The 13,828-nt window shown below is 34.9% G+C and overlaps 1 protein-coding gene across 1 annotated transcript; it reads left to right on the forward strand.

Annotated features, from left to right (window-relative positions):
• Nucleotides 1-2,434: 2,434 nt before the first annotated feature.
• LOC134261245 (cyclic GMP-AMP synthase-like) lies at nt 2,435-11,271 on the forward strand. The gene is made up of 6 exons (XM_062743694.1): nt 2,435-2,760; nt 3,569-4,112; nt 4,261-4,463; nt 7,810-8,050; nt 8,216-8,425; nt 10,828-11,271. The coding sequence occupies exons 1-6, from the start codon at nt 2,473-2,475 to the stop codon at nt 11,229-11,231; spliced, it is 1,890 nt and encodes a 629-aa protein (XP_062599678.1). The 5' UTR covers nt 2,435-2,472; the 3' UTR covers nt 11,232-11,271.
• The last annotated feature ends 2,557 nt before the right edge of the window (nt 11,272-13,828 follow it).

The raw sequence follows: 13,828 nt of genomic DNA on the forward strand, positions 1-13,828 counted from the left end.
GTCACGTGCAGTAGGCGTACAGTACAGTTGGTGTGCGTAGTTGATTTCGAATCCCACTGTGAGACGTGAGGACTGGTCTTTCGGTTGACACATACTGTAAACCGAGGTCCCGTGTGGCAGTAGTTGTTGGCACAACGTGTCTCAACATTTGATTATTTTTTCAAAGAAGTAAATTTGAAAAAATAACATCTTCAGGATAATTTTATCATGTACATGTGTATTAAAAATTAAACAACAGCACTTTGTTTAATGAGAGTATACACTAGACAAAATTGCTAACGCACCACCAAGAGAATTAATATTAATTTTACTTTTAAAGATCTGTTTATGATGTATTTGGTATATAAATATGATACTTTAATAAGAAATAACTTAAAGACACATTAATATCAAACCTTATAAATAACTACAATGTTTACCGAAGTGTGACCAATTCATAGAAAAAAATAAAATCGTTTCTATTCAATTTTCGAAGAAAATTTTTTTTTTTGTATTTGTGTTTTTTATATCCGTACTATTGAAAAAAATTACACCATATGCGGCGTTTGACGATAGGGGAGCTAGCTAAAGCAGCTAGACAGTATATGGCGTCTGCAGGGGGTTCATTTCGAGAATCTGTTAAAAATGATTACAATAAAAAAAATTTACGAATTCCACTCATGAAAAATTGGTGCAAATAGATAAACAAACACAAAAATTTACAATAGATAGCCACGGCATTAAGTTAGCAACATACAATGAGTTGAAAATTGTTCCACAAAACTAGGTCAACCAGAAGTTGAGTGGATTTGGTATGGACATTATGCACCAAATGGTTACTAGGCGATGTGAGAGTCAATGACAGTTCGTTATTTGATTTATAACTGGGGGACTACTCCTGTGGCAACCTCACAGACCACCTTTAGTGATCAACAATTTCATATCTGGGCAAAAATGGTACGCAGTGCACAGCTGAAAAAATGTCATTCAAGGGTCTCTTCATGATACCGAGACATTTGTCAGCCCAACTGTTTTGGGAATAATGGCATATTACATGCACTAGTACCAATCCGGTAAATAATCAATACACAAATAAGAATTGAAAGTGGAGCGTTAACAATTTTGTCTGGTGTAAATATTGAGTTATACATGTACGTCAAGTTTTGCAATATGACTTCAAATCTACACCAATATTTTAGCCATGAACACATTTTATGATCACGTGACATACACTTCACTATGATAACATCATAATCAATCAAGATTACGATTAATCGTATAATGAAAAATAAAGATTCACAATCAAGTATTATTTATCGATATTATATTTTTAAAAAAGGTGACGACCCCCTAACTGTATACTGTATACATATTATTTACATACTGTTCCAGCTTAAGAATAATACAAATATTTATTTTTAAAAATTATGCATTTAATAGAGTATTTAACATAACAGTGTTCCTAATTTAGTTTCTAAGAAGATTTAATAAATTCATGTACATATGAATATATTTCGCAATTTGTTTTATAAGCATATTGACAATGTCATTTTGGCAAAATGTCGAGTTCAAAAAGAACATCAATATCATTTAATTTTTTTACCAGTAAGTTTCTTTCAACATTATGTGATGGGCAGTTGATAAGATAATGTTCAATATCTTCAGTATGAAATCCTCACTTCTGACATGATTGAATATCTGATAAAAAAAATCTAAAAAATAAATTATTTTTCTTAAATGTGCATTAAGATTGCTAGCATTGTTTCGCAACAGACAGTGCAAGATGTTTTCTTTTTTATTACCAAAGTTAAAGTACCTTAATGCTACTTAAATTAAGTTGTAATAGTAGGTTTTTAAATGTATTGTATACAGGGACTAACATGTTTACATTGAAATCACCTAACAATTTCATCTCTGTATCTAGAGCTCTTTCTACAGTACTTGTAAATTTATCCCTAAAATCAGAACCAGAGTTGGGAGGTCTGTAGATGACTCCATCCAAAAACTTTAGATATTTTGACTGGATCTCTGCCAATAAAATTTTAATATCAGAAAAAATTTAAATCGTTTTTGAAATGTTTAATGCAACTCCTCGACCACATCCATTTCTGTCTTTTCTATCTGGTCGATAATAACCATCTAGTGAAAGAATACTATTGTCAATACTCAGATTTAAGTGAGTTTCAGTAATGGCAATTATATCATTTCCTGATAAAATCCTTTCTAGTAATATCAAGTTTTGGAAGTAAACTATATACAACCAAAGATTCAAACGAGTTTTTCTTATATCCTATGTTGCTTGTCGTTTGTCCATCTTCTTCTCAAAGACGAAATAAGTACACAAAAAATAAACACTTACGAACAAAATATGGTTGTGTTAATTGTATACAAGTCGAATTTTTTGTTTCTTTTTGTTTTTTGTTTATATTTGTTCGTTTGTTTGTTTTAGAATGATCAAACGATGCCCATAACGTGCTCAATTTGCCAGAAAGTATGTGCAAATCAACGTGGACTAAATATACATATTTCAAGAAAACACAGCAGGATGGAATCACTGATCATGGAGGGAAAGCCGACAAAGGTACCTCTGTCCAAGGCTATTGTTCTGGAATTACCGAAAATCGCGAGTCCAATTTCAATGAAGAAATTGATGACACACATCGCCAAAGACCAACAACTTTTGATAGCAAGCATCGCCGAGGACCATCAACGATAGAAGAAAATGAAGAGAAACATCGCCGAAGAACATCAACTTTAGAAGAAAATGATGAAAAACATCGTGTAAGAATAAGATACATGCATTTCTTTCTCTTTGAGGCCCTGATAGCAGGATTAGCTGCTCAATCAAACATTAAGAAAGATTTATAACTTTGATTTTTTTTTATATGCTTCTATATGTGTTGTAGGTGCATGTTGAGTCAGATCCACAATCATACCTACCTGACTTCAATTCGTTAATGATCTTTTAGCCAACAACGAATCTCTAAATATATATATATATAACCCTGAAATCACTGTAGGTGTGCATATAATGATTAAGTCAGTAGATTCTTTTGCATTATTAACCATTTAATGAGCGTTTTTGAGAGCATCAAAACAATTAACAAACTTCATGATGCAATGCATCAGCCTATTAAGTTTTAAGTCTGCAATAACACTAGTATTTCAGGGTTGAAAATGTACGGATCTGCTTCGCGTACTTAGCCTAAACTTATCTTTTTTAAAACGTTAAAAGTATTGTCTAATAAATTAAAAAAAAATATTAAAAAGATTATTTCATATACTGTAATCACTTTAAGAGATAACATATTTACATTTATTTATCATTTATTTCATTTGCATTTGACTAAAATGTCTTGTATGTTTTTATGTGGGGTAAATTTGACTTTGTAATATAAGAACAATGTAAATTAAATTAAATTCGCTGTGTTGACGAGCTCGAGAGTTCAAAAACGTTTAAAGAGTACATCTACATGTACTTCGATCCTGCTTGGGTATTGAGGTTAATTTCTTCATTAAGGGCAAAATAAGTTAGAAGTTACATAAAAATGGTGTGCAAAATTATACTTATTTTAATGTTCTCTTTTAGACTGAGAAAGCAACTCCTGCAACGTGCGGAATTTGTCAGAGGGAATTTAAAAATGAACGCGGACTAAGCGTACATATGTCAAGAAAGCACAAGCAGGAAGATAGGCATGACCATAAAGAACCTCGCCGAATTACAACAACGATAGAAGACAATGATAATAAACATCGACCAAGACCATCATCGATAGAGGAAAATGATGATAAATATCGCCAACGAAGATCATCTATAGAAGAAAATGATGATAACCTTCGCCGAAGACCATCGTCGATAGAAGAAAATTATAATAAACATCGCCGAAGAACATCGTCGGTAGAAGAAAATGATGATAAACTTCGCCGAAGAACATCGTCGACTGGAGGGAAAGATGAATCCACAGAAAAAAGTGATGGGAAACCAAGCCCTCGTTCTACAGTTGAAGATGACAGAAAATTTCCAAAAGTGAAACGTATGCATAATGTCTGTTGTTCCCATTGTGGCGACGCAGATGGAGGCTGTACAAAATCAAGACTTTTAGAAAACCACATATCAATTACGTCACCGTCAAGTGAGTCCAATAGTGTTTTATCAATTTTTTTAAATTTAAAAATATTAACCATTTTTTAAACAAAAATATTTTGAATATTATGATATAGTGTCTTCTTTCCTTTTCACATAAAGGTTTAAGCTAACCAACTTCAGTGTATAATTTACAGATTCGAGTCTACCATTTCATGTGACAAACGTAACAAAGTACATAGCAATGCTCGAAGGAGAAATTAAAATTCGAAGAAAAGATAACGCGTCGACAAGAAAAGGGGTCAACGAATTCATTGAAAGTTTAAATAAAGCAATGGACGGGATTTCAAATATTCCCTTGAAGATGCTCAATTCTGGTTCTTACTATGACAAAACATCGGTGAGTGGTATGGCATTCTGTTCTAACTATAACAAAACTACGGTGAATGTTACTGTATTCAGTTCTCACTATGACAAAACTAGGGTTAGTGTTACTATATTCAGTTCTCACTATGACAAAACTACGCGCTAAATGGAACTGTATTCGGTTCTAACTATGACCAAACTACGGTAAATAGTACTGTATGCGGTTCCCATTATGACAAACTACGGTAGGTATTACTGTATTCGGTTCTCACTATGGCAAAACTACGGTAAATAGTACTGTATTGTATTGACAAACTAGGGTAAGTGTTAGTTCTCACTATGACAAAACTAGGGTGAGTGTTACTGTATTCATTTCCCACTATGACAAAACTACGGTTGGTAGTACTGTATTCGATTCCCTCTATGACAAACTATGGTAAGTATTACTGTATTCGGTCCCCACTATGACAAAATCTACGGATAGTGGTACTGTATTCAATTCTCACTATGACAAAACTACGGATATGGTACTGGATTCGGTAAGTTCTCACTATGACAAAAGTAAGGTTAGTGTTACTGTATTCGGTCCCCACTATGACAAAACTACGGTTAGTGTTACTGTATTCAATTCTCACTATGACAAACTACGGTAAGTGGTACTGTATTTGGTCCCCACTATGACAAAACTAGGGTTAGTGTTACTGTATTCAGTTCTCACTATGACAAAACTAGGGTTAGTGTTACTATATTCAATTCTCACTATGACAAAACTACGATTAATATTACTGTATTCAATTCTCAGTATGACAAAAGTAAGGTTAGTGTTACTGTATTCGGTCCCCACTATGACAAAACTACGGTTAGTGTTACTGTATTCAATTCTCACTATGACAAACTACGGTTAATATTACTGTATTCAATTCTCACTATGACAAACTACGGTAAGTGGTACTGTAATTGTTTCTCACTATGACAAAACTAGGGTTAGTGTTTCTGTATTCAGTTCTCACTATGACAAAACTACGGTTAATATTACTGTATTCAATTCTCACTATGACAAAACTACGGTTAGTGGTACCGTATTTGGTTCTCAATATGACAAAACTACGGTTGGTGTCACTGTATTCGGTTCTCACTATGACAAAACTACGGTTAATGTTTCTGTATTCCGTCCCCACTATGACAAAACTACGGTAGAGATTACTGTATTCAGTTCTCACTATGACAAAACTACGGTAAATACTAAATAGTACTGTATTCGGTTCCCACTATGCCAAAACTACGGTTAGTGCTTTTGTATTCGGTTCTCATTATGACAAAACTACGGTATATGGTAATGTATTCGGTTCTCATTATGACAAAACTACGGTTAGTGTTACTGTATTCGGTTCTCATTATGACAAAACTACGGTAAATTGTAGCTGTATTCGGTTTTCACTAAATCAAAACTACAGTAAATTGAACTAAAGATTCTGTTCTCCCTATTACAAAACCACTGTAAATTGTATTGTATTCGGTTCTCATTATGGCAAAACTCCGATATTTAAGTGGTATTGCGCACCCGATTCTCACTATAACAAAACTACGGAAAGTGGTACTGATTTCGGTTCTCGTTATGACAAAACTACAGAAAGTGGTACTGTATTCGGTTCTCACTATGCCAAAACTATTGTAAGTAGTACTGATTCGAAAAAAAATCCATTCCTAATTTTTTAGCTCACCTGAGCCGAAGGCTCAAGTGAGCTTTTCTGATCACATTTTGTCCGGCGTCCGTCTGTTAGCTGTTCGCTGTCTGTAAACTTTTCACATTTTCGACTTCTTCTCAAGAACTGCTGGGCCAATTTCAACCAAACTTGCCACAAAGCATCCTTGGGTGAAGGGGATTCAAGTTTGTTCAAATGAAGGGCCACGCCCTCATTCAAGGGGAGATAATTGGGAATTATTAAAAATTTGGTGGCATGTTTCAAAAATCTTCTTCTCAAGAACCGTTGAGCCAGGAAAGATGAAACTTATGGGAAAACATCCTCAGGTAGTGTAGTTTCAGATTTGTTCAAATCATGACCCCCGGGGGTAGGGCGTGGCCACAATGGCCGGCCAAAGTTTTACATAGAAATATATAGGAAAATTCTTTAAAAATCTTCTTCTCAAGAATAGCAAAGCCATAATTGATCATATTAATATGAAAGCATCCTCAGGTAGTGTAGATTCAAGTTTGTTCAAATCATGACCCCCGGGGGTAGAGCGGGTCCACAATGGCCGACTAAGTTTTACATAGAAATATATATGAAAATTCTTTAAAAATCTTCTTCTTAAGAATAGCTCAGTCATAATTGATCATATTTATATGGAAGCATCCTCAAGTAATGTAGATTCGACTTTGTTCAAATCATGACCCCCGGGGATAGGGCGTGGCCACAATGACCGACCAAAGTTTTACATAGAAATATATAGGAAAATTCTTTAAAAATCTTCTTCTCAAGAATAGCAAAGCCATAATTGATCATATTAATCTGAAAGTAGCCTCAGATAGTGTAGATTCAAGTTTGTTCAAATCATGACCCGCGGGGGTAGGGCGGGGCCACAGTGGCCGACCAAAGATTTACATAGAAATATATATGAAAATTCTTTAAAAATCTTTTTCTAAGAATAGCAAAGTCATAATTGATCATATTTATATGGAAGCATCCTCAGGTAGTGAAGATTCAAGTTTGTTCAAATAATGACCCCCGGGGGTAGGGCGGGGCCACAATGGCCGACCAAAGTTTTACATAGAAATATATAGGAAAATTCTTTAAAAATCATCTTCTTAAGAATAGCAAAGCCATGATTGGTCATTGGAGTACTTTTGGATTTAAACTTTTCAATAATAAACCAATTTCTACTTTTTCCTAGCCGCAGTGCTCAGGTGAGCGATGTGGCCCATGGGCCTCTTGTCTAATATAAGTGACATAAAATTGTTTCGTGATGAAAATGAATCTTAAAAAGTTTGAATTTGAGAAAAAATCTGCCATCAAGGCACAAAATAATGAAAACATAAAGAAATATTGTCTGCAGATAATTGAATATTTTGAAGAATTTCAAACAGACAGGCTTAAGTTAAACAGACAGACAGATGCAGATACTAATGTACAGATACTGAAAAACTTTTTGCTCATTTTATTTCGATCTCATCGATTAAAAAATTGAAAACAATTTGTAAAGGTTAAGCAAAAACTCTTGAGTGAAATCTTCATTTAAAAGGAATCTCCCATCCTGAGTAAACAAAGGATAAAATCTAAGGAAATATTTATACATATATGTTGGATACGTGCGACACTGAGTAACATCGTGATACATTCAATATGTTTATTATCTAATATCAATTTTCGTTGATTTTACAGATTGAGTACGACGACGAATTTGATTTTATGGTCTGTCCAAGCGGAAAGTTTGAGGCAGTTTTCAAAAATTGTCCTCCTGGATTTTGTAAGCTAAGGAAAGGTCGAACAACCATTGACGACCTGGATCAGGCTTTAAATAAAGATGGATATCTCGTTCCCGAAATCTTTAAACAAAAAATGTTCAGCATTTTTGAGGATTGTATAACAAGTCCTGGTTTTAGACAAGGAATAAGAATAAAAAGTAGGTGTCTACTGGCTATTATAATTTGTTTGTCTGTTTGTTTGTTTGTTTGCCTAAGGTTTTTTTTTCGAGAATTTTTAATCAAATTGAAATGCCACCATCTACTTGCGGGGGACTGCAAACTTTAAAAGGATGTGATAGACCTAGGACAACTGCTTTTTTTAGGAATGCCACGTAAACCAGAGAGTCCGGCTTTCACACTCCAATTTGACCTGGGCTCAGGAATACCAACAGTAGATATTGACTTGGTGCCTGCTATAAAAATAGACTCCTGGCCTTCCACTGGGAGGAAAATATGTCCAGAATGGATAGGAACTGATAATGTGCAAAAAGCAATGAAATGTTTTCATGTGGTCACAAAGACCTACCCAGGAGGTAAGATAAGCGACAGCTATTCGTACGAACACATATTTTTTTTAATATCTTTAATCCTATAAAAATCATAGTTAAATATGTAAAGAGGAACATTCTGAATGAAATACGTGCATGCATTTAAAAAAAAATCGTAATTATATCCCCGCTTGAAAAGTGGGAGGGTATATAGTAATCGGAATTTCCGTCCGTCCGTCTGTACGTCCGTCTGTCCGTCCGTCTGTTACGCTTTGGGGTAAATCTCTTATCCGCAACTCCTCTCATACCACTGAAGGAAATTTAATGAAACTTTCACAGATTCTTTATTACATATTGCCATTGTGCACCTCCTATTTTACTTTTTGATCTGACGTATATTTTTGATTTTCCAGAGCAAAACATGGACACTGCCATTATATTCATATGGGAGGCGGGGGGTATCATTTAGTGAGCTCATTGCTCACAGTACCTCTAGTTTATTGTTAGATTAAAGATTGGTAGTTCCCCACGTCGCGCAGTGGTAATTGCATTTGCTATATGAGTTACAATAAATATTAACAAGAGGCCCATGGGCCTTATAAGTCACCTGAGCATTATGCAACAACTTTCCAGTTATTGAATTTGATTCATGTTTTAAGCCAGATGCTATGGCATTCACAATTTTGAAAGAGGCACCATTGATCATCATTACAATGCACTTAGCAGTTGCTTAGCTTGGTTACTTAATACCCATAGGCAGGGTAGGGGAACAAAAAATGCATTTCAACTAATCAGTACTATTCAGCAATAATCAGTAGTGCCCTTACCACACATGAACCCCTTACCCTTAGGCCTAGATCCAGACACTGCACAGTTTTTGAAAAGGCATCCTTGCTTTTCAAAAATATTTGATTAATACCAAGGACCAGATTTCAAACAATTCATTCATTTTCAGTTTATAAGTACAGCCCCCCACCCCTATGGTACCCCTGAACCTGAAGCCATGAAATTCACAATTCTGCAAGATTAGGGCCCTTGCTCATCATCACTATATAGGTAGTTCATCTGCTTCATACCCAGAGACAGAGAAGGATTTAATGTATTTTCACTGTATAATCAATAGAGCCCTGTCCTAACACCAGAACCCCTGACCCTGGGGCCATAAAATTCACAATTTTGGTAGAGGCATTCTTGCTCATCATAACTATACACTTAGTTAGTTTATTTAATTCCTAGGAGAAGAGAAGAAATTTTTCAAAGAATTCATGTATTTTCACTATATAATCAATAGAGCCCTGCCCTAACACCGGAACCCCTGACCCTGGGGCCATAAAATTCACAATTTTGATAGAGGCACTCTTGCTCAACATAACTATGCACTTAATTATCTTATTTAATACCCAGGAGCAGAGAAGAAGATTTTCATGGAATTCATGTATTTTCAATATATAATCAATAGAGCCCCGCCCTAACACCAGAACCCCTGACCCTGGGGCCATAAATTTCACAATTTTGATAGAGGCACTCTTGCTCATCATAACTATGTACTTAGTTAGCTTATTTAATACCCAGGAGCAGAGAAGAAGATTTTCAAAGAATTCATGTATTTTCACTATATAATCAATAGAGCCTTGTCCTAACACCAGAACCCCTGATCCTGGGGCCATAAAATTCAAAATTTTGGTAGAGGCACTCTTGCTCATCATAACTATGTACTTAGTTGGTTTATTTAATACCCAGGAGCAGAGAAGAAGATTTTCAAAGAAATAATGCATTTTCCCTACCTACTTATTTAGCCCCGCCCTAGCACTAGAACCCCTGACCCCAGGCCCATGAATTTCACAATTTTGGTAGAGGACTCATTGCTGATTACAATCATGCAAACAGTTTGACTGCTTGATGTCCAGGAGTAGAGAAGAAGATTTTTAAAGATTGCATTAATTTTAGTGGTTTTGGCCCCACCCCTCAGGCCCCAGGGGGGCAGGGATCATGAAATTCACAATTTTTGTTCCCCTTCACCCGTAGATGCTCTGTGTCAAATTTGGTTGAAATTGGTTCAGTGGTTGCAGAGGAGAAGCTGAAAATGTTCAAATGTTAACGCACGACGGACGACGACGGACGAAAACGGATAGCAATAGGTCACCTGAGTTTACTCAAGTGACCTAAAAATATACATCAAATATTCAAAGTTATTAGGAAAAAATATTATAGTTTGATGAATAAAACTAAAAGAGATCCATGACACCTGCATGGAAGGTGCATGCACTCCTCCATGGCACCTGATCCCATTTCTGCTGGTGTTTCGGAGGTCCGTGTTTGCTTTGCTCCTATTTTATATTGTTTGATGGACTTTTGAGCTCGAATACTGTTCGTTATCTTCATATATTCCATTAAAGTTAGACATCTTAGCAAAATAATTATTTAGCAGATTATATATTTTTCTGTAGATCACCCGGATGCAGACATTCTGTGGAGGATCTCATTTTCTCACGCGGAGAAAAAACTTATTCTTCATGCTAACCAAAAGGACAAAGGGTGCCGAAAGGACATTTTAAAACTCCTGAAAAAAATCAAAGAAATTATCAAGGTTCAAAATCCCCATCAAACGGATAAATTTTGTTCGTATCATTTAAAAATGTTTATGCTTGAATTTTATGACAGACATAAAGACTTCTGCCAAGAAAAGAAAGAAAGTTTGTTCAAGCAGAGTGTTAAAGAACTTATGAAATGTTTTAGTAATGGAGAAATCAGAAATTATTTTATTCCGGAAGATAATATTCTACGCTTTGTTTCAGACAATGAAAAATCACTTGTTACTCAAGAACTACGTAAAATACAAGAAAAATTTTAATTGTACGTATTTTAAATATGTCTCCCATATCTTAATTTCTTTATTCATTAAGCCTTTAGGTGCTTATATTTATGACGCAATGTGCATGTAACCATGCATATAATTATAAAATTTATACAAAACTTGCTGTTTTGAGATCGATGATTAAGCCACCCGAGGAGCATAATACTTTTTATGCCTGCTTGCCCAACTTCCGTATAAGAAGAAGAATCAACTACCATATAAAGAATAAAAATGGTCATTTATTAAGGAGGACAAATCATAAGAACTTCACAATACATAATAGCATGTAAAAAGTCATAAAAAGACATTGCACAAAATATAATGTGACAGGTACAAAAAATCTAACACTCCTTCAATAAATGACAATAAATCAAAAGACATATATGTACAAAAAATACTACCAAACTATCACACATTTGTATCCTGAGAAACATAATACTTTATTTATATGCACGAAGGGCGGGGGAATAAAGACATTGTAATAAATATAATTTTGGAGCAATGAAGTAAAATAATGTCGGGCATACATTTTGAAAATTTTTGGGGGAGGGGGTTTGGCAATTTTAAGGGGGGGGGGAGTCGATTTTTCTGGCATTGAAAATTTAATAAGCAAGAAAATTATTTTAAAGTCTTAAACTTTTTCTGATTTTAAGCAAATAGGTCAAATTTATCTTGAATATTTAGAAAAGAACATCAAAAGTGGGGGTATATGATGTAAATTTTCAGATATTACTAAAAAAGTGTCAATTTTACGTTAAAATCGGCTCAATTTTTTCCCGGATTTTCATAATATATTGACTATATTTGTCACATTTTGTTGACAGAATTCATAAGAAATAATTTAATAGATTTTTCAGAACCAGCATAACACATTTCACTGCAAAAAACAGCTTTGTGTGCAACCAGGATGGGAAAATAGGAATCCAAAATTTACAGTACTGTTATAGTTCAAAATGGAAAAACTGATCATTTTCGTCTAAAGAACCTTCCGCCACAAAATATAGTCCCAAGCTTAATTCTACTTGAATGGAATTTAATTGTGGTTTTTTTCATTGGATATAGTTAAATTTGCACATTAGAATTCAGATTTAATGTTAGAACTTAAACATAGGTAATCAGAGATTACAGAGCTCACCTCAACGAATGTTGTCTTTAAGTAAGGCAAAGTCACACAATTAACCAACAAAAAGTATACATTCCAAAAATGAAAATATTTTTAAAAGCAATTTTGATCTGATACTTTGAAATAGACCTACATAAAATATTTAAACTACTTCTTCTTCATGAAAATGTAATGAAAATCCAGCACCTGAAGCAAATTTGAGAGTTTTCATCTCTTGATGCAGCATTTGTGCAAGTTTGGTTTATACAATGTTATATAAGCCTTATAGTTTTTGGTAATAGACCTGCAACCATAACTTTTACCTTGTCTATTATCTGAAAAATGTATGTCCAATTCAGCATCCGAAGCAAGTCCATTAGTGTGCATCCTTAGATGTACCATCCATGCAAGTTTACTCATTATAGGGCTCATAGTTTATTGGAAATGAAACATGCATCAAACTAACATTTTCACTCATCCACAAAAAGTAGGTCAGATTCAGCATCCGAAGCAAGCCTGGAAGTATGCATCCTTAGATGTATCATCTATGCAAGACTGGTCATTAAAGAACTCATAGTTCCTTGGAAATGAAACCTGCACCAAATACTTTTAACTATTCACTCAACCGGAAAATGTAGGTCAGATTCAGCATCCAAAGCAAGCCTGGTAGTGTGCATCCTTAGATGTATCATCCATGCAAGTTTGGTCAACATAGGGCTTAAAGTTACTTGCAAATGAAACCTGCACCAAAAACATTAACCTGTTTGCTCAACTGGAAAATGTAGGTCAGAGTCAGCATCCGAAGCAAGCCCGGTAGTATGCATCCTCAGATGTATCATCCATGCAAGTTTGGTCAACATAGGGCTTATAGTTACTTTGAAATGAAACCTGCACCAAAAACTTTAACCTGTTCACTCAACCGGAAAATGTAGGTCAGATTCAGCATCCGAAGCAAGCCCGGTAGTATGCATCCTTAGATGTATCATCCATGCAAGTTTGGTCAACATAGGGCTTATAGTTACTTGGAAATGAAACCTGCACCAAAAACTTTAACCTGTTCACTCAACCGGAAAATGTAGGTCAGATTCAGCATCCGAAGCAAACCCGGTAGTATGCATCCTTAGATGTATCATCCATGCAAGTTTGGTCAACATAGGGCTTATAGTTACTTGGAAATGAAACCTGCACCGAAAACTTTAACCTGTTCACTCAACCTGAAAATGTAGATCAGATTCAGCATCTGAAGCAAGCCCGGTAGTATGCATCCTTAGATGTATCATCCATGCAAGTTTGGTCAACATAGGGCTTATAGTTACTTGGAAATGAAACCCACACCAAAAACTGCACCAAAAATGTTAACCTGCTCCAAAAACATTAACCTGGTAATTCCTTTGCTGAAATTGCAGCATCTGAAACTTTGTCTGGTACAATAAAACACACTAAAACCATCTTCCATGCATGTCTAATCAATATAGGACGCAGAAGTAATTAA

Source organism: Saccostrea cucullata, unplaced genomic scaffold (genome assembly GCF_032062105.1).
Source record: "Saccostrea cucullata isolate Sc308-1 unplaced genomic scaffold, CSIRO_AGI_Scuc_v1 ctg1050, whole genome shotgun sequence".
NCBI classification, from domain to species: domain Eukaryota; kingdom Metazoa; phylum Mollusca; class Bivalvia; order Ostreida; family Ostreidae; genus Saccostrea; species Saccostrea cuccullata.

Coding starts and splice junctions, on each gene's coding strand:
- LOC134261245 (XM_062743694.1), top strand. CDS start 2,473: ATGTGCAAATCAACGTGGACTAAATATACATATTTCAAGAAAACACAG. Junction 8,051..8,215: donor ACAAGGAATAAGAATAAAAA/GTAGGTGTCTAC, acceptor TGCTTTTTTTAG/GAATGCCACGTAAACCAGAG. Junction 8,426..10,827: donor CACAAAGACCTACCCAGGAG/GTAAGATAAGCG, acceptor ATTTTTCTGTAG/ATCACCCGGATGCAGACATT.